Here is a 22,148-nt window from a genome sequence, read left to right on the forward strand (position 1 = left end):
TACTGTCCCTGCTTGGTTCTTTACAAATGTGTGCAATGTTTTTTAGTAAATATATTTCTGTACAATATTCAAACAAAATAAAATGAGAGGAATTAGAGTGATGTAGTTAGAAAATATGAAAATTGTCAACAGGATTCTGAGTCTTTTTTCAGGAACCATTTTACTGCGTAGTCAGGGAATAGGTTAAATAACCACAATTTATATATTTGGAGAAAAAAGTCTCCTCTATGGAATGAAAGGGCACTAGATGTTAATATTGAATTTTAGTGTTTCACAGTGCGAATACCTGGCTTTTTATTGTTGAAACATTAAATGTTAAACGACTTTTTACATACTTGCCTAATATTGCATCAGCTTTCAGTTACTTTACTTCAACTTCCTTAGTGCTAAATGGGGTTGTCTTATGAAAAGTAATGTTCACAACTCAGTAGCTTGTGAAAAATAGTATTTGCAAAGTACATCAGTTAAAGAAGCACTTCCATCAAAATTTGTATCCTCTTAATATTTTGCAATCATCATATACAGCACTGTGTACTTACAAATGCTCATTTTGTCCTTCTACGCAGATAATTCTTAACTTTTCCATTAGGTCTTTGACATCATGTGAATTGAAACTGACTAGCTCTATCCTTCTAAGCTCTGTGTAGAAACAAGAGGTCTATTTTCCCTGTCATTGCAAAAGTCCCTAGCAGGAGGTGGAGTAGAACAGTTGGATCAGGAGTTGAATAGGGGAATGATAAATTCTGGGACATTAGGCTTCGTCTTTCTACATCGAGCAGAGAAAAGAGAAGAATTAGTTGGATAGAAAGACAAAATGAACAATTGTAACGCAAGTACACAACACTTTATAATATGATGATTGCAATATTTTAAGAGGATAAAAATGTTGATGGGAGTACTTATTTGATAATTGTGTGTGGTTTTGTATGTTATAAATTGGATAGTATTCATTAAGACTAGCAGTTTTGTACTTTAGTCTTAATAAGGGGTGTGCATTTTTTAAGCATGGATGCATCAGGTAAGAAGCTCCATGTTAATGAGGCTCTGATCATACCACTCTAACACTTTAGAATTAAATCTTTTTTTCTGTTACTGAATTGGATGTGGTGCACCTCCAATGTAGGCAGACCACAAAGGTGCTGAACTGCCTCCTGCTGGAATCTGCCCTCTTCTGCAAATCTAGTCTTGACCAATTTCTCCTAGGTGCTGTTACCCCATTGACTAATTTGTATGCGGAGGTGGGGAGGGTTTTGACATAATTTGGACTTTCCATGCTACTCCAGCATTTTTATGTACACCCATGGATAGATAGATGGATTGGACAGATCAGTGTCATGAATCCCCAATGGCTAGGGATAGCACAGGATAAGCAAAGTATAATAAATATCGGACGAGCTCTAGGGTGATGGAACCTGGGCTGACCGCTGCCCTACGCCTGACAAACGCAACTAGAGATAGCCAGGGAGCATGCCTACGTTGGTTCTAGACGCCACGCACCAGCCTAAGAGCTAACTAGTACTGCAGAGAAAACAAAGACCTCACTTGCCTCCAGAGGAATTAACCCCAAAGGTATAGTTGCCCCCCACATGTATTGACGGTGAAATGAGAGGAAGGCACACACATAGAGATGATGTATATAGCTTTAGCAAATAGAGGCCCGCTGAAAACTAGAAAGCAGAATGACACAAAAGGGGACTGAGCGGTCAGCAAAAAACCCTAATCAAAAAAAAACCATCCTGAGATTACAAGAACCCATGTGCCAACTCATGGCACATGGGGAGAACCTCAGTCCACTAGAGCAACCAGCTAACAAAGAGACATTCTAAGCAAGCTGGACAAAAAACCAAACAACTGAAAATCAGCACTTAGCTTATCCTGAAAGATCTGGGAGCAGGTAGGCAGGAACCAAACAGAGCACATCTGAACACATTGATAGCCGGCAAGGGAAATGACAGAAAGGCCAGGTAAAATAGGAAACACCCAGCCTCTGATGGACAGATGGAAACCAAAGGCCGCAACCCACCAAAGTCACCCAGTACCAGCAGTAACCACCAGAGGGAGCCCGCAAACAGAATCCACAACAGTACCCCCCCCTTGAGGAGGGGTCACCGAACCCTCACGAGAACCCCCAGGGCGATCAGGGTGAGCTCTATGGAAGGCGCGGACCAAATCAGTCGCATGAACATCGGAGGCGACCACCCAGGAATTGTCCTCCTGACCATAACCCTTCCACTTAACCAAATACTGGAGTTTGCGTCTGGAAACGCGAGAATCCAAGATCTTTTCAACAACATACTCCAATTCTCCCTACACCAGCACCGGAGCAGGAGGTTCGACCGAAGGAACAACAGGCACCTCATACCTCCGCAACAACGACCGATGGAACACATTATGAATAGCGAACGATGCTGGGAGATCCAAACGGAAAGATACAGGGTTAAGAATCTCCGAGATCCTATAAGGACCGATGAACCGAGGCTTGAACTTAGGAGAAGAGACCTTCATAGGGACAAAACGAGAAGACAACCACACCAAGTCCCCAACAAGAAGTCGGGGACCCACGCAGCGACGGCGATTAGCAAACTGCTGAGTCTTCTCCTGAGATAACTTCAAATTGTCCACCACCTGATTCCAAATGTGATGTAGCCTGTCCACCACCACGTCCACTCCAGGACAATCCGAAGACTCCACCTGACCAGAGGAAAAACGAGGATGAAACCCCGAATTACAAAAAAAAGGAGAGACCAACGTGGCCGAACTAGCCCGATTATTAAGAGCAAATTCGGCCAGTGGCAAAAAAGCAACCCAGTCATCCTGATCAGCAGAAACAAAACACCTCAAATAAGTTTCCAAGGTCTGATTAGTTCGCTCCGTCTGGCCATTCGTCTGAGGATGGAATGCAGACGAGAAAGACAAATCAATGCCCATCTTGGCACAAAACGTCCGCCAAAATCTAGACACAAACTGGGATCCCCTGTCAGAAACGATGTTCTCCGGAATCCCATGCAAACGAACCACGTTCTGAAAAAACAAAGGAACCAACTCAGAGGAGGAGGGCAACTTAGGCAAGGGCACCAAATGAACCATCTTAGAAAAGCGGTCACACACAACCCAGATAACGGACATTTTCTGTGAAACCGGGAGATCAGAAATAAAATCCATGGAAATGTGCGTCCAAGGCCTCTTCGGGATGGGCAAGGATAACAACAACCCACTAGCCCGTGAACAGCAAGGCTTAGCTCGAGCACACACTTCACAAGACTGCACAAAGGTACGCACATCCCTAGACAAGGAAGGCCACCAAAAAGACCTGGCCACCAAGTCTCTTGTACAAAATATTCCAGGATGACCAGCCAACACAGAAGAATGGACCTCGGAGATGACTCTACTGGTCCAATCATCCGGAACAAACAGTCTTTCTGGTGGACATCGATCCGGTTTATCCACCTGAAACTCCTGCAATGCGCGTCGCAAGTCTGGGGATACGGCGGACAATATTACCCCATCCCTAAGGATACCAGCAGGCCCAGTGTCTCCAGGAGAGTCAGGCACAAAACTCCTGGAAAGAGCATCTGCCTTCACATTCTTTGAACTTGGCAGGTATGAAACCACGAAATTGAAACGAGAAAAAAATAACGACCAACGAGCCTGTCTAGGATTCAAACGCCTGGCAGACTCAAGGTAAATGAGATTCTTGTGATCAGTCAAGACCACCACGCGATGTTTAGCACCCTCAAGCCAATGACGCCACTCCTCAAATGCCCACTTCATGGCCAAAAGCTCCCGATTACCCACATCATAATTGCGCTCGGCGGGGGAGAATTTTCTAGAGAAGAATGCACATGGCTTCATCACCGAGCCATTAGAACTTCTCTGTGACAAAACAGCCCCCGCTCCAATCTCGGAAGCATCAACCTCAACCTGAAAAGGAAGTGAAACATCTGGTTGACACAACACAGGAGCAGAAGAAAACCGGCGCTTAAGTTCCTGAAAGGCCTCCACGGCCGCAGGAGACCAATCAGCAACATCAGCACCCTTTTTAGTCAAATCAGTCAAAGGTTTAACAATACTGGAAAAATTAGCAATGAACCGACGATAAAAATTAGCAAACCCCAAGAACTTCTGAAGGCTCTTAACAGATGTAGGTTGTGTCCAGTCACAAATCGCCTGAACCTTGACGGGATCCATCTCAATAGTAGAAGGAGAAAAAATGTACCCCAAAAAAGAAATCTTCTGGACTCCGAAGAGACACTTTGAGCCCTTCACAAACAGAGAATTGGCCCGCAGAACCTGAAACACCTTCCTGACCTGTAGAACATGAGACTCCCAGTCATCAGAAAACACCAAAATATCATCCAAATACACAATCATAAACTTATCCAGATATTCACGGAAAATATTGTGCATAAAGGACTGAAAGACTGATGGAGCATTGGAGAGTCCAAAAGGCATTACCAAATACTCAAAATGGCCCTCAGGCGTATTAAATGCGGTTTTCCACTCATCACCCTGTTTTATCCGCACCAGATTATACGCACCACGAAGATCTATTTTAGTGAACCACCTAGCCCCCTTAATGCGAGCAAACAAATCCGTAAATAATGGCAATGGATACTGGTATTTGACTGTAATCTTATTCAGAAGGCGATAATCTATACAAGGCCTCAGGGAACCATCTTTTTTTGCCACGAAAAAAAAAACCTGCTCCCAGAGGGGACGAAGAAGGACGAATATGTCCCTTTTCCAAGGACTCCTTAATATAATTCCGCATAGCAGTATGCTCTGGCAGTGACAGATTAAATAAACGACCCTTAGGGAACTTACTGCCAGGAATCAATTCTATAGCTGTTATGGTTCTCAATGGCAAGAGAACATAGCCCAGCAAACATAAGAACTAGCTCTTGGAAGGATGGAAACTAAACTGACCATGAACTAAACCTGCCGCACAACTAACAGTAGCCGGGTAGCGTAGCCTGCGTTTTATCCCTAGACGCCCAGCGCCGGCCGGAGGACTAACTAATCCTGGCAGAGGAAAATATAGTCCTGGCTCACCTCTAGAGAAATTTCCCCGAAAGGCAGACAGAGGCCCCCACAAATATTGGCGGTGATTTTAGATGAAATGACAAATGTAGTATGAAAATAGGTTTAGCAAAATTGAGGTCCGCTTACTAGATAGCAGGAAGACAGAAAGGGCACTTTCATGGTCAGCTGAAAACCCTATCAAAACACCATCCTGAAATTACTTTAAGACTCTAGTATTAACTCATAACATCAGAGTGGCAATTTCAGATCACAAGAGCTTTCCAGACACAGAAACGAAACTACAGCTGTGAACTGGAACAAAATGCAAAAACAAACAAGGACTAAAGTCCAACTTAGCTGGGAGTTGTCTAGCAGCAGGAACATGCACAGAAAGGCTTCTGATTACAATGTTGACCGGCATGGAAGTGACAGAGGAGCAAGGCTAAATAGCGACTCCCACATCCTGATGGAAACAGGTGAACAGAGAGGATGATGCACACCAGTTCAATTCCACCAGTGGCCACCGGGGGAGCCCAAAATCCAATTTCACAACAGTACCCCCCCCTCAAGGAGGGGGCACCGAACCCTCACCAGAACCACCAGGGCGATCAGGATGAGCCCTATGAAAGGCACGGACCAAATCGGAGGCATGAACATCAGAGGCAGTCACCCAAGAATTATCCTCCTGACCGTATCCCTTCCATTTGACCAGATACTGGAGTTTCCGTCTGGAAACACGGGAGTCCAAGATTTTTTCCACAACGTACTCCAACTCGCCCTCAACCAACACCGGAGCAGGAGGCTCAACGGAAGGCACAACCGGTACCTCATACCTGCGCAATAATGACCGATGAAAAACATTATGAATAGAAAAAGATGCAGGGAGGTCCAAACGGAAGGACACAGGGTTAAGAATCTCCAGTATCTTGTACGGGCCGATGAACCGAGGCTTAAACTTGGGAGAAGAAACCCTCATAGGGACAAAACGAGAAGACAACCACACCAAGTCCCCAACACAAAGCCGAGGACCAACCCGACGCCGGCGGTTGGCAAAAAGCTGAGTCTTCTCCTGGGACAACTTCAAATTGTCCACTACCTGCCCCCAAATCTGATGCAACCTCTCCACCACAGCATCCACTCCAGGACAATCCGAAGATTCCACCTGACCAGAAGAAAATCGAGGATGAAATCCCGAATTACAGAAAAAGGGAGACACCAAGGTGGCAGAGCTGGCCCGATTATTGAGGGCAAACTCCGCTAAAGGCAAAAAAGCAACCCAATCATCCTGATCTGCAGACACAAAACACCTCAAATATGTCTCCAAGGTCTGATTCGTCCGCTCGGTCTGGCCATTAGTCTGAGGATGGAAAGCAGACGAGAAAGACAAATCTATGCCCATCCTAGCACAGAATGCTCGCCAAAATCTAGACACGAATTGGGTACCTCTGTCAGAAACGATATTCTCCGGAATACCATGCAAACGGACCACATTTTGAAAAAACAGAGGAACCAACTCGGAAGAAGAAGGCAACTTAGGCAGGGGAACCAAATGGACCATCTTAGAGAAACGATCACACACCACCCAGATGACAGACATCTTCTGAGAAACAGGAAGATCCGAAATAAAATCCATCGAGATGTGCGTCCAGGGCCTCTTCGGGATAGGCAAGGGCAACAACAATCCACTAGCCCGAGAACAACAAGGCTTGGCCCGAGCACAAACGTCACAAGACTGCACGAAGCCTCGCACATCTCGAGACAGGGAAGGCCACCAGAAGGACCTTGCCACCAAATCCCTGGTACCAAAGATTCCAGGATGACCTGCCAACGCAGAAGAATGAACCTCAGAAATGACTTTACTGGTCCAATCATCAGGAACAAACAGTCTACCAGGTGGGCAACGATCAGGTCTATCCGCCTGAAACTCCTGCAAGGCCCGCCGCAGGTCTGGAGAAACGGCAGACAATATCACTCCATCCTTAAGGATACCTGTAGGTTCAGAATTACCAGGGGAGTCAGGCTCAAAACTCCTAGAAAGGGCATCCGCCTTAACATTCTTAGAACCCGGCAGGTAGGACACCACAAAATTAAACCGAGAGAAAAACAACGACCAGCGCGCCTGTCTAGGATTCAGGCGTCTGGCGGACTCAAGATAAATTCGATTTTTGTAGTCAGTCAATACCACCACCTGATGTCTAGCCCCCTCAAGCCAATGACGCCACTCCTCAAAAGCCCACTTCATGGCCAAAAGCTCCCGATTCCCAACATCATAATTCTGCTCGGCGGGCGAAAATTTACGCGAGAAAAAAGCACAAGGTCTCATCACGGAGCAATCGGAACTTCTCTGCGACAAAACCGCCCCAGCTCCGATTTCAGAAGCGTCGACCTCAACCTGAAAAGGAAGAGCAACATCAGGCTGACGCAACACAGGGGCAGAAGAAAAGCGGCGCTTAAGCTCCCGAAAGGCCTCCACAGCAGCAGGGGACCAATCAGCAACATCAGCACCCTTCTTAGTCAAATCAGTCAATGGTTTAACAACATCAGAAAAACCAGCAATAAATCGACGATAAAAGTTAGCAAAGCCCAAAAATTTCTGAAGACTCTTAAGAGAAGAGGGTTGCGTCCAATCACAAATAGCCTGAACCTTGACAGGATCCATCTCGATGGAAGAGGGGGAAAAAATATATCCCAAAAAGGAAATCTTTTGAACCCCAAAAACGCACTTAGAACCCTTCACACACAAGGAATTAGACCGCAAAACCTGAAAAACCCTCCTGACCTGCTGGACATGAGAGTCCCAGTCATCCGAAAAAATCAAAATATCATCCAGATACACAATCATAAATTTATCCAAATAATCACGGAAAATGTCATGCATAAAGGACTGAAAGACTGAAGGGGCATTTGAAAGACCAAAAGGCATCACCAAATACTCAAAGTGGCCCTCGGGCGTATTAAATGCGGTTTTCCACTCATCCCCCTGCTTAATTCGCACCAAATTATACGCCCCACGGAGATCTATCTTAGAGAACCACTTGGCCCCCTTTATGCGAGCAAACAAATCAGTCAGCAGTGGCAACGGATATTGATATTTAACCGTGATTTTATTCAAAAGCCGATAATCAATGCACGGCCTCAAAGAGCCATCTTTCTTAGCCACAAAGAAAAAACCGGCTCCTAAGGGAGATGACGAAGGACGAATATGTCCCTTTTCCAAGGACTCCTTTATATATTCTCGCATAGCAGCATGTTCAGGCACAGACAGATTAAATAAACGACCCTTAGGGTATTTACTACCCGGAATCAAATCTATGGCACAATCGCACTCCCGGTGCGGAGGTAATGAACCAAGCTTAGGTTCTTCAAAAACGTCACGATATTCAGTCAAGAATTCAGGAATCTCAGAGGGAATAGATGATGAAATGGAAACCACAGGTACGTCCCCATGCGTCCCCTTACATCCCCAGCTTAACACAGACATAGCTTTCCAGTCAAGGACTGGGTTATGAGATTGCAGCCATGGCAATCCAAGCACCAACACATCATGTAGGTTATACAGCACAAGAAAGCGAATAATCTCCTGGTGATCCGGATTAATCCGCATAGTTACTTGTGTCCAGTATTGTGGTTTATTGCTAGCCAATGGGGTGGAGTCAATCCCCTTCAGGGGTATAGGAGTTTCAAGAGGCTCCAAATCATACCCACAGTGTTTGGCAAAGGACCAATCCATAAGACTCAAAGCGGCGCCAGAGTCGACATAGGCATCCGCGGTAATAGATGATAAAGAACAAATCAGGGTCACAGATAGAATAAACTTAGACTGTAAAGTGCCAATTGAAACAGACTTATCAAGCTTCTTAGTACGCTTAGAGCATGCTGATATAACATGAGTTGAATCACCGCAATAGAAGCACAACCCATTTTTTCGTCTAAAATTCTGCCGTTCACTTCTGGACAGAATTCTATCACATTGCATATTCTCTGGCGTCTTCTCAGTAGACACCGCCAAATGGTGCACAGGTTTGCGCTCCCGCAGACGCCTATCGATCTGGATAGCCATTGTCATGGACTCATTCAGACCCGCAGGCACAGAGAACCCCACCATAACATCCTTAATGGCATCAGAGAGACCCTCTCTGAAATTCGCCGCCAGGGCGCACTCATTCCACTGAGTAAGCACAGCCCATTTACGGAATTTCTGGCAGTATATTTCAGCTTCGTCTTGCCCCTGAGATAGGGACATCAAGGCCTTTTCCGCCTGAAGTTCTAACTGAGGTTCCTCATAAAGCAACCCCAAGGCCAGAAAAAACGCATCCACATTGAGCAACGCAGGATCCCCTGGAGCCAATGCAAAAGCCCAATCCTGAGGGTCGCCCCGGAGCAAGGAAATCACAATCCTGACCTGCTGAGCAGGATCTCCAGCAGAGCGAGATTTCAGGGACAAAAACAACTTGCAATTATTTTTGAAATTTTGAAAGCAAGATCTATTCCCCGAGAAAAATTCAGGCAAAGGAATTCTAGGTTCAGATATAGGAACATGAACAACAAAATCTTGTAAATTTTGAACTTTCGTGGTGAGATTATTCAAACCTGCAGCTAAACTCTGAATATCCATTTTAAACAGGTGAACACAGAGCCATTCCAGGATTAGAAGGAGAGAGAGAGAGAAAGGCTGCAATATAGGCAGACTTGCAAGAGATTCAATTACAAGCACACTCAGAACTGAAGGAAAAAAAAAAAAAAAAAATCTTCAGCAGACTTCTCTTTTCTCTCCTTTCCCTGTCAATTAATTTAACCCTTTGTGGCCGGTCAAACTGTTATGGTTCTCAATGGCAAGAGAACATAGCCCAGCAAACATAAGAACTAGCTCTTGGAAGGATGGAAACTAAACTGACCATGAACTAAACCTGCCGCACAACTAACAGTAGCCGGGTAGCGTAGCCTGCGTTTTATCCCTAGACGCCCAGCGCCGGCCGGAGGACTAACTAATCCTGGCAGAGGAAAATATAGTCCTGGCTCACCTCTAGAGAAATTTCCCCGAAAGGCAGACAGAGGCCCCCACAAATATTGGCGGTGATTTTAGATGAAATGACAAACGTAGTATGAAAATAGGTTTAGCAAAATTGAGGTCCGCTTACTAGATAGCAGGAAGACAGAAAGGGCACTTTCATGGTCAGCTGAAAACCCTATCAAAACACCATCCTGAAATTACTTTAAGACTCTAGTATTAACTCATAACATCAGAGTGGCAATTTCAGATCACAAGAGCTTTCCAGACACAGAAACGAAACTACAGCTGTGAACTGGAACAAAATGCAAAAACAAACAAGGACTAAAGTCCAACTTAGCTGGGAGTTGTCTAGCAGCAGGAACATGCACAGAAAGGCTTCTGATTACAATGTTGACCGGCATGGAAGTGACAGAGGAGCAAGGCTAAATAGCGACTCCCACATCCTGATGGAAACAGGTGAACAGAGAGGATGATGCACACCAGTTCAATTCCACCAGTGGCCACCGGGGGAGCCCAAAATCCAATTTCACAACAATAGCACAGTCACACTCTCTATGAGGAGGGAGCGAATTGAGCTTAGGCTCCTCAAAAACATCCCTATAATCCGACAAAAACGCAGGGATCTCCGAAGGAGTAGATGAAGCGATAGAAATCGGAGGTGCATCATCATGAACCCCCTGACATCCCCAGCTTAGCACAGACATTGTTTTCCAGTCCAGGACAGGATTATGAGTTTGTAACCATGGCAGATCAAGCACTAGTACATCATGTAAATTATACAGTACAAGGAAGCGAATCACCTCCTGATGAACGGGAGTCATGCGCATGGTCACTTGTGTCCAATACTGCGGTTTATTCATAGCCAATGGTGTAGAATCAATTCCCTTCAGAGGAATAGGAACTTCCAGAGGCTCTAGACTAAAACCGCAGCGTTTAGCAAATGACCAATCCATAAGACTCAGGGCAGCGCCTGAATCCACATAGGCATCGACGGAAATGGAAGACAGTGAAAAAATCAGAGTCACAGACAAAATGAACTTAGACTGCAGAGTATCAATGGCAAAAGATTTATCAACCCTTTTTGTGCGTTTAGAGCATGCTGATATAACATGAGCTGAATCACCACAATAAAAACACAAACCATTTTTCCGCCTATAATTTTGCTGTTCACTTCTGGACTGAATTCTATCACATTGCATAGACTCAGGTGCCTGTTCAGAAGACACCGCCAACTGGTGCACGGGTTTGCGCTCCCGTAAACGCCGATCAATCTGAATGGCCATAGCCATAGACTCATTCAAACCTGTAGGCGCAGGGAACCCCACCATAATATCCTTAATGGCCTCAGAAAGACCATTTCTGAAGTTTGCAGCCAGGGCGCACTCATTCCACTGAGTAAGCACCGACCATTTCCGAAATTTCTGACAATATATTTCCGCTTCATCATGCCCCTGAGAGAGGGCTAATAAAGCCTTTTCAGCCTGAATCTCTAGGTTAGGTTCCTCATAGAGCAATCCCAATGCCAGAAAAAACGCATCCACACTGAGCAATGCAGGATCCCCTGGTGCCAATGCAAATGCCCAATTCTGAGGGTCGCCCCGTAGGAACGATATAACAATCTTGACCTGTTGAGCAGGGTCTCCAGAGGAGTGAGATTTCAAAGAGAGAAACAATTTACAATTGTTCCTGAAATTCAGGAAGGTAGATCTATCTCCAGAAAAGAACTCTGGAATAGGAATTCTAGGTTCAGACATGGGAGTGTGAACCACGAAATCCTGTATGTTTTGAACCTTTGCCGCGAGATTACTCAGGCTGGAAGCCAAGCTCTGGACATCCATCATAAACAGCTAAGATCAGAGCCATTCAAGGGTTAAGAGGAGGTAAGAAGCAGCTAGACAGCAATTAAGGGCTAGGCAGCAAAACTCTGAAGGAAAAAAAAAAAAAAAAAAAATTCCCTTGAACACTTCTTTATCTCCTGCTTCAGCCCAAACAATTAACACTTTGCTGGCCGGCTATACTGTCATGAATCCCCAATGGCTAGGGATAGCACAGGATAAGCAAAGTATAATAAATATCGGACGAGCTCTAGGGTGATGGAACCTGGGCTGACTGCTGCCCTACGCCTGACAAACGCAACTAGAGATAGCCAGGGAGCGTGCCCACGCACCAGCCTAAGAGCTAACTAGTACTGCAGAGAAAACAAAGACCTCACTTGCCTCCAGAGGAATTAACCCCAAAGGTATAGTTGCCCCCCACATGTATTGACGGTGAAATGAGAGGAAGGCACACACATAGAGATGATGTATATAGCTTTAGCAAATAGAGGCCCGCTGAAAACTAGAAAGCAGAATGACACAAAAGGGGACTGAGCGGTCAGCAAAAAACCCTAATCAAAAAAAAACCATCCTGAGATTACAAGAACCCATGTGCCAACTCATGGCACATGGGGAGAACCTCAGTCCACTAGAGCAACCAGCTAACAAAGAGACATTCTAAGCAAGCTGGACAAAAAACCAAACAACTGAAAATCAGCACTTAGCTTATCCTGAAAGATCTGGGAGCAGGTAGGCAGGAACCAAACAGAGCACATCTGAACACATTGATAGCCGGCAAGGGAAATGACAGAAAGGCCAGGTAAAATAGGAAACACCCAGCCTCTGATGGACAGATGGAAACCAAAGGCCGCAACCCACCAAAGTCACCCAGTACCAGCAGTAACCACCAGAGGGAGCCCGCAAACAGAATCCACAACAGATCAGTGTTTCCCAATTTCAAGCCCTAACGACCCCCCAACAGATCATGTTTTGAGGATTTCCTTAATATTGCACTTCCTTAATATTGCACAAGTGTTTGAAGTTTCATGAAGGCATCAGAAATTCTCTCACCTGTGCAACACTATGAAAATTCTAAAAATATGACCTGTTGGGGGCTGTGAGGACTGGAGATTAGGAAACACTGAGATAGATAAGCTGTAAAGTGCTGCAGAATATGTTGGCGCAATATAAAGATTATTATTAGATGAAGGAACAAAAAAAGCATCCGTCAATCATAGCTGTGCTGCTAACTATATATCTGTCTCCAATTTTCTCTTTATCTCTAAACTCCTGGAATGCTTGGTCCACTCCCATCTACTCATCTATCTCCCAGGTAACTCTCTTCTCTATCCTTTACAATTTGGTGTTACACTCTACTGAAACTGCCCTCACTTAAATCTCTAATGATCTACTAACAGCTAAATCTAATGGTCACTACTCCCTGCTGATTTACTTGGACCTCTCTGCAGCAATTCACCTATGGATCACCAGCTCCTCCTCACTATGCTCCACTCTGTCAGGTTCCAGAACACTGTTCTCCTCCTACCTCTCTGACCACTCCTTCACTGTATCTTTTGCTGGCTCCTCTTCCTCTTCCCTTCCCCTTACTGTCAGGGATCCTCAAGGTTCCATCCTAGGCCCTCTGATTTTCACTTTGTACACTGAGCCTTTTGGACAAAGAATCAGTAAATTCAGTTTTCAGTACCATCTCTATGATGATGACATCCAATTATACACATCATCTTCTGACATCACGCTTGCATTACTACAAAATACCAGTGATTGCCTTTCCGCTGTTTCTAACATTTTGTCCTTCATCTATCTTAAACTGATATAGCAAAAAAGGAAAATCCAGCTTCCAAAAAAATTCCAAATTTATTGTGAATAAAACATGAAGTCCATTAGGATGAATTCACATGATAATAAGTAACAGATTACACGTTTCGAACAACAGCTTGTTATTTCTCAAAGCTTGGGTGGAATCTACAATGCTATAGAGTAGACCCTGGTGCAAAGGCATTATTAATTGTTATAATGGACCCGACACCAGAATGCAGGATATTGTGTATTTTTGGTGGAACTGCATGTATTTGTGTCCTTCTACTGTACTTTGTGTGTGAACTTTTGTTTTAATGTGCAAATGAATGTACGTTTGTGTGAATAACTATACAATTGTGCATATTTGTAGTTCTGTGTATATGTGAAATTGTGTATCAGGGTGTGGTTTTTACATTACTGGCTGTGTGTGTATCATTATTAAGTCGCTCTGGGATTGCATGAAGCAAAAGAAGGATTTTCACAACCCTACATTGACAGAAAATACAGGTGCATCTCACAAAATTAGAATATCATCAAAAAGTAAATTTACTTCAGTTCTTCAATACAAAAAGTGAAACTCATATATTATATAGAGTCATTAAAAAAAGAGTGATCTATTTCATGTGTTTATTTCTGTTAATGTTGATAATTATGGCTAACAGCCAATGAAAACCCTAAAGTCATTATCTCAGTAAATTAGAATACTTTAAATCACCAGCTTGAAAAAATAATTTTATAATCCGAAATGCTAGCCTACTGAAATGTATGTTCAGTAAATGCACTCAATACTTGGTTGGGGCTCCTTTTGCATCAATTACTTCACAAATGTGGAGTGGCATAGAGGAGATCAGTCTGTAGCTCTGCTGAGGTGTTATGGAAGCCCAGGATGCTTTGATAGCAGCCTTCAGCTTGTCTGCATTGTTGGGTCTGGTGTCTCATCTTCCTCTTGCCTATACCAAATAGATTCTCTATGGGGTTAAGGTCAGGTGAGTTTGCTGGCCAATCAAGCACAGCGATACTGTTGTTTTTAAACCAGGTATTGGTAATTTTTGGCAGTGTGGACAGGTGCCAAGTCCTGTTGGAGAATTAATTTTCCATCTCCAAAAGCTTGTAAGCTTGTCAGCAGAGGGAAGCATGAAGCGCTCTAAAATTTCCTGGTAGGCGGCTGCGTTGACTTTGGTCTTGATAAAACACAGTGGGCCTACACCAGCAGATGACATGGCTCTTGAAACCATGATTGATTGGAAATCAAGGTCCCAGAGACTGGAGGAAGATTGAATAGAGAGACAATCCAAGCTGCTTGAGGTCTAGTGTGAAGTTTCCACAATCAGTGATGGTTTGGGGAGCCATGTCATCTGCTGGTGTAGGTACATTGTGTTTAATAATTGTGTTTTATCAAGACCAAAGTCAGCACAGCCGTCTACCAGGAAATTTTAAAACACTTCATGCTTCCCTCTGCAGACAAGCTTTTTGGAGATGGAAATTTCATTCTCCAGCAGGACTTGGCACCTGTCCACACTGGCAAAAGTACCAATACCTGGTTTAAAAACAACAGTATCACTGTGCTTGATTGGCCAGCAAACTCGCCTGACCTTAACCCCATATAGAGAATCTATGGGGTATTGTAAAGAGGAAGATGAGAGACACCAGAATGAACAATGCAGACAAACTGAAAGCTGCTGTCAAAGCAACCTGAGCTTCCATAACACCTTAGCAGTGCCACAGGCTGATCGCCTCCATGCCACATCACATTGGTGCAGTAATTGATGCCAAAGGAGCCCCAACCAAGTATTGAGTGCATTTACTGAATATACATTTCATTAGGCCAACATTTCAGATTTTAAAATAATTTTTTCAAGCTTGTGTTATAAAGTATTCTAATTTTCTGAGATAATGACATTTGGGTTTTCATTGGCTGTGAGTCATAATCATCAACATTGACAGAAATAAACACTTGAAATAGATCACTCTGTTTGTAATGACTCTATATAATATGAGTTTCACTTTTTGTATTGAAGAACTGAAATAAATTAACTTTTTGATGATATTCTAATTTTGTGAGATGCACCTGTATGTGGTTAGTTTTCCAAGATTTTTTGAACAACCGACTTGCCATATTCCTTCAAAACTTGCGTGCAAGTTTACTTAGAATAATTTTTTGTGTGTTTAAAGGCTAAGTGTGGTCACAGCAAATATTGATTTGATGTAGATTTGCATTTTGTTAATTGCTAATAATAAACTATTAACACTTCTACTTTTCAAAACATTTTTACAATGCAGTATTTTTCCTATACCTGCATAAATATTTTGCACAGTACTGTATGTCTGTATTTATTTCAAAGGAGGTGGTACGTGATTAAATGGACTTCAGTTTTACTCGGTGACAATCTTCATATAGCAGAACTGAATAGCATACTGTATATGAATAATATTCCAGCTATCTTATCTCAAAAGGAAAATAAATAAGCTCCACATACACATTTTAAAATGATGTTATCTTAAAGTTATTATTACAAGAAAGATAAACGTTTTTCAAAATCAAGGGTTAAATTTAGTCCTTGTTAAAGGCAAAACCGCCTTTCATTTTTACCAGCAGAGTTATAGTACTTACAATGTTTCTAAATTTTGCCACACACAGTAATTTCCGGAGAATGCCTGTAAGTAAAATGTTGTTGAAAGTATTGAAAATGCATGTATTGTATAAGCAAACTATAGACGAGGAAAATTATTGGTATTAAATTTGCTGTTTCTGAGGAAGAACGAGCAATTTCTCTATACTTTTCTGGACCAAGTTCATGGTTCTCATTTTATTTCATAAGTGTTTTTGTGAGCAAGTAAAACTACCTGATAAATGCAGTCATTGTTTTATGCCAATCAGTGGAGATAAAAGTGTTAGCATTTAGTATAATAAAAGTAATCATTTTAGAGTAATTAAGGAAAAACTTTGCAATAAAAGATAAACTGCAAAGATGATGAAACAAGTGTAAAAACAAGAGTACAAAGTATTACAAACTAATCTAATAATTCTGCATAAATTGGTAAATACACAGTATATGGTGCAAAGGAACTTTAGAACCATTTGTCATCGCTACATAATAATTTTGGAGAAGTATATTTGTTTCTTGCAACAATGATCAATCCTTCTTAGAAAACCTCAAGTTCTAATTGTGTTGGAGCAATCCTTTCTGGAATCAAGCTTGCATATGTGGTATTTAGAATCTATGACACTCTATTTTGTTCTATGATCACTCATGCTTAATATTTTGCGCTCCTTGATCCCATTGTATCCATATGACCCAGAAAATCAAAGATTGCTGGAACGTACTTTGCTCTGTGATCCTTGAGCAGAACAGGAAAGGTTTCATGAAACAGTATTAACATTTCAAAGTTTGAATTGGAGAAAATACTGAGGCACACTATAACTACTTAGCATTACTTATGCCTGGTCATTTCAGATTTAAGTAGCTTAATGTATTCTTTACCTTTGAATACAGACAGCTGTTTAACTCAGCAATCAAACATGTGACTTAGCAGCTTAGCTCTGTGTGATTGAGAATTCTAAAATTATCAATGAATGTGACTTAAAGGAAACCTGGTAACAATTGATACCTGTAAACTAATTTCATGGCTGCATTTGCCTCTTAATATTAACTATGGGCAACGCCACTGTGTGGGAAAAGTTCCCAGTATATGGCGAGTTCTCATCTTTTCAAAGATCATTCTTGTGAATAGGATTAGTTCAAGAGGAGTCTGGTATCTTCAGCACAGTCTTGCCCTATAGGCTCACATCCACTTTGGCATTTCTGAGATCACCTATCTGCCCTTACACTGCCCTTTCGGAACATTGAATACCATGCACGCTCATGAACACTGCAATCTAGGTCATACACAGTAGATTTTTGCCTATGTGCATAGGCTTTCTGTCACACTGCACATACTTTGGAATTCTGTCAGGTGCATTCTACTCCCCAAGTTGTAAGTACGCGCTCCAGAATGAAACCAGTGCTGTCCTGCATACTCTCCAGGAGAAGTGCACAGCTAATAAACTGTCCCAGGTGCATGCCTTCTACTGAGGTAGAAGTTCATCTGACAGACTTTCGGGGCATGCGTAGTGTGACAGAGAGCCTCTGGCATGCAGGCAGAGATCCACTGTAGTTAGGCTAGGTTGCCGTTTCCTGATTTAAAGTTTCATCAGGGATTGAAAGTTCTTGGAGGACTATTTTTGGGCAGATCAGGGATCCTAGTCATGTCTCAGTGAGCATGCTATGTAAAGACGGGGCAAGCCTGATCTGTAAATAGGTCATGCCTCTTGGACTAGACCTAATCATAATTATATTTGGGGAACCATCTTTGAGAAGGTGAGAATTGTGATATGTTGTTAATTTGACCCCAGTGGCATAAGTAGAGTCCTGTGGGCCCAGGGCAAAATTTGAGAATGCTCCCTCCATTCTTCATACTAGCATGCTGCTCAGATGCATGAGCCCCAGTAGTGTTGATAGTCTTTTTTAGCCCCCATAAAAATGCTATATAAATATCTCACAGAATATTATCTTTATGCTGTATTTTTCTAAGTAGTACGTCTAAATAATAGAGTCATAGTAGTAACTGAAAAGCAATTATTATTCCCATACTATTAATGAACAACATCCAATATACCAAGACCAATATTACCAACTAGACTGTGGCCCGATTCTAATGCATCGGGTATTCTAGAATATGCATGTCCCCGTAGTATATGGACAATGATGATTCCAGAATTCCGACGGGAGACTGTGCCCGTCGCTGATTGGTCGAGGCAACCTTTATGACATCATAGTCACCATGGCAATCATTATGACATCTACGTCGATACTGTGCCCGTCGCTGATTGGTCGAGGCGAATTCGCGGCAGACTGTGCCCATCGCTGATTGGTCGAGGCAACCTTTATGACATGATCGTCGCCATGCTGTGCCCGTCACTGATTGGTCGAGGCCTGGCGGCCTCGACCAATCAGAGACGCGGGATTTCCAGGACAGACAGACAGACAGAAAAACCCTTAGACAATTATATATATAGATAATACCACATAGATCAGACAAATAATACCATCTGATGGAAGTATCATCAATATTGTTCATCAGTATGTACAATTTCTCCAGTGACATCTGCAATTGAAGTCATTCATTTTTGCTTTTCTTCTTCATTCGGCACAGAATATTATAATGCCTTCTTCTAGGCATGATTCATGTCTGTAAAATGTAGCACAAAAACATCTATGGCAGAATTCTTTTAAGGCACCATCCCCACATTATCCACCTATTCTACCGTAGCAGTACTGCCTTTTGAACAATATACTTAAAAATAAAATACAATTGAGTAGTGATGTTACACTGTGTCCCTAAGTACTGTAGTAATTCTTATGTACCCTTTGTGCCCAAATTCAGTAGAAATGCTCCCACTGTAATGCCCATACAGCAGCATTGTTCACCTGTTATGCTCCCTTACAGGTGTAACATCCCTCTTTGTGGCCCTAATATAGTAGTGAGATTCCTCATTGCTACCCCATACATTAATATAGTACCCCTAAATGAAACCCATATGTTAACAATGTCCACCTAACTGGTCTCCAGATAGTAATAATGTCCTCCCATTCTGGCTCCTATATCGTAATAATGTCACCACATTTTGGCCCCCATATAGTAATAATGTTCCCCATGTGGCCCCAATATAGATAAAATTTCCCTTTATGAAGCCACCATATAATATCTCCCTATGCAACCCTTATTGTGTCCCCAGGGTCTGTCCCCACAGTGCTCCACTACTATTAAATGAAAGCCATCTATCATCTGTCTCTGCTCCCAAGCCGAGTGGTTCTGTCTTCTTCCTTTTCCTAGCTGGCTTTCTACCCCGCAGTTACTCTACAGCTGCACGCTTCTGACCCTATTTTAGGAAATGCTGGGGTTTGCAAGAGTAGAACCAACAAACTTGTTATAGTAATCTCTCTGAGATTTGTTTCAGGCCATTGAAAATCATACAAATGTTCAAATTAGGATGAGTTACTAAGATATTTTCCAATCATAGTGTACTTTAAATAAAATGAACTTGAAACTTTCAGTACATTTATTTTAAAGGGAACCTGTCCCATTGTATATGCAGACTGATATGTGGACAGCTTGGTAGAAAAGGAGAAACTGAGCAGAATGAAATTTTAGTTTTTAGGTAAATATTCGGGACAACTTATTCACTGAGATCCTGGGTGATTGTATGTATATGAGACCAGTGGGTTATCCTACTAACTGAGGTTATCTCTGCATGCACAGTAAGGGTATGTGCACACGTTCATGATTTTTCGCGTTTTTTTCACATTTTTTCACTATAAAAACATGATAAAAACGCATACACATGCATCCTATCATTTAGAATGCATTCCGCAATTTTTGTGCACATGATGCGTTTTTTTCAGCTACAAAAATGCATCGCAGTAAAAAAAAGCAGCATGTTCATTAATTTTGTGGATTTTTCGCGTTTTCCCGCTATTTAATGCATTGGGAAAGCTCCGGAAAAATACGGGGGAAAAAAACACGTAAAAAACGCGAAAAAAACGCATGCGGATTTCTGGTAGAAATGTCAGTTTTTTGTCAGGAAATTTCTGCAAGAAATCCTGAACGTGTGCACATACCCTAATGCAGGACTGTCAATCACAGAATAGGAACGTATACTGGACTAATGTGAATACAAACACTAGGATTTCAATGAATAAAATATAAGTTTACAAATTTTTCGCACACAAATGTATATCAGTCTAATCAGCTCTTCCTTCTCTATAACATCCTGCCAGCAGATCAGATACCATTTTAAACGTGGCACGTTCCCTTTAAACTTGCTAAAGGAAAAAATTGAATTTATTGATAAAGTTCATTATTTTGGTATTTTCCTAAAAATCTCGCAATTCTTGAAAGCCATTTCTAGTATATATTTTTATGATATAAACATTCATCTTTGTAAAATTGAAAACAATGAAACTAACATAATTTTAATTATTTCAACAGATTTCTCTTGGACTTCTTCATGCGCACGCAACTCATATACTGTGGCCTCCCAGCCGATGGCAAAAAATAAAGGCCCTGTTACCTCTGGAGCGCCAGCCAATACTGAGCGACCAAGATTGATCTCAATTTCACATTTTTACATACAGTTGACAGGCCACAACACACATTGTTTTGTTCATACAAACATATTTTAATCCAGACCTGATGAGACTAACATCTTTTGGGTTAGTAGCCTATATGAGAATCTTCTAAAAATGTATTTTGGTGTGATTGTTTACATACAGTTGACAGGCCACAACACATATTGTTTTGTTCATACAAACATATTTCAATCCAAATGTGATCAGACTAACATTCTTTGGGCTAGTAGCCTAAATGAAGATCTTCTAAAAATGTACTTTGGTGTGATTGTTTAAAAAAAAACTTAATCAAAAAGTTACACGTCCTTTTGTTATTTTGAATTAACCTATTACGCTAAGGGCCCATTTTTATGTCAACTTTTCTGAGAATGCGGGAGATAATTTGTCACTGGTAAAAAGTGATTAAAGTTACTGCAAACATACATATTAATCACACGCCTAAAATAAAGTATGCTTCCAGTCATCCAGATAAATTAAGACAAATACATTTCATTCAGAGAGTTCATTTTCATGTCAGAAATGTGATCTTTTTGAATTCAAATTCGAGAGGAAAATGTCTTTACTTTAGGTAGACCTACCAGTCTCCTTCCAGGATCATTGATTGTATTCCTTTACCACTCAGGAAGTTTGATTATTTTTTGTGGAGCTACATGTCAACCTGGATTAAAGTGGATAACAAATAAATTGTTGTTTGTCTCATTATTTCGCTATCTAAAAAGATTCAAGCTCAGCAGAACTGTATTCATTTCCAGTCTTTTGAAACTGTGGAGGATAAAGTACATTTTATGAATATTCATCTTCATGGCTTTCTAACTATATAGGTTTTGGGCACAAAATATTGTTTTGAACATTACGGGTTATTAGATGACTTATAACATATAAGCTAACTATTTTGCTAATATATTCTTTCATTTTATACCTATGGACTTGCTCGATTGAGACTATAAAAATATAGCGACACTTTAAAAACTCAAAATTTCTAGGGCAACATCTGTGCTGATTTTACAGCTTTAATATTGCAGGCTCATTGAAAATAGAAAACCTATTATAGTTGGCCTCTCAGTGACTTTGCTTGACAGGTATAATTTAGTATAAAAATGCTAAAGCTTGAGCCCATTTTTTATTGTCAGTGATCAACGAGTCATCACATACACAATACAACAGATGTATAGTGGTAAAAATAGTAAATGAAAGCAGGAGTACAGTGAATATAATTGTTTTTGCATATTTACACTTTAAAGATGCAGGAAAAAATAGTAATTTGGCATATGTTGTTTAGATTTTCCAATAATTACTTTATATAGGGATATCATT

General features: G+C 41.8%; 1 protein-coding gene across 1 annotated transcript in view; it reads left to right on the top strand.

Moving 5' to 3' along the window:
- Positions 1 to 21,507, top strand: part of IMMP2L (inner mitochondrial membrane peptidase subunit 2) — a 2,004,242-nt gene extending 1,982,735 nt beyond the window's left edge. Inside the window, exon 6 of the mRNA XM_077265075.1 lies at positions 20,695 to 21,507. Coding sequence (XP_077121190.1) covers positions 20,695 to 20,814 — 120 coding nt within the window. The 3' untranslated portion in view covers positions 20,815 to 21,507. The remainder of the gene's footprint in view (positions 1 to 20,694) is intronic.
- Positions 21,508 to 22,148: the final 641 nt, after the last annotated feature.

Source organism: Ranitomeya variabilis, chromosome 5 (genome assembly GCF_051348905.1).
Source record: "Ranitomeya variabilis isolate aRanVar5 chromosome 5, aRanVar5.hap1, whole genome shotgun sequence".
NCBI lineage: Eukaryota > Metazoa > Chordata > Amphibia > Anura > Dendrobatidae > Ranitomeya > Ranitomeya variabilis.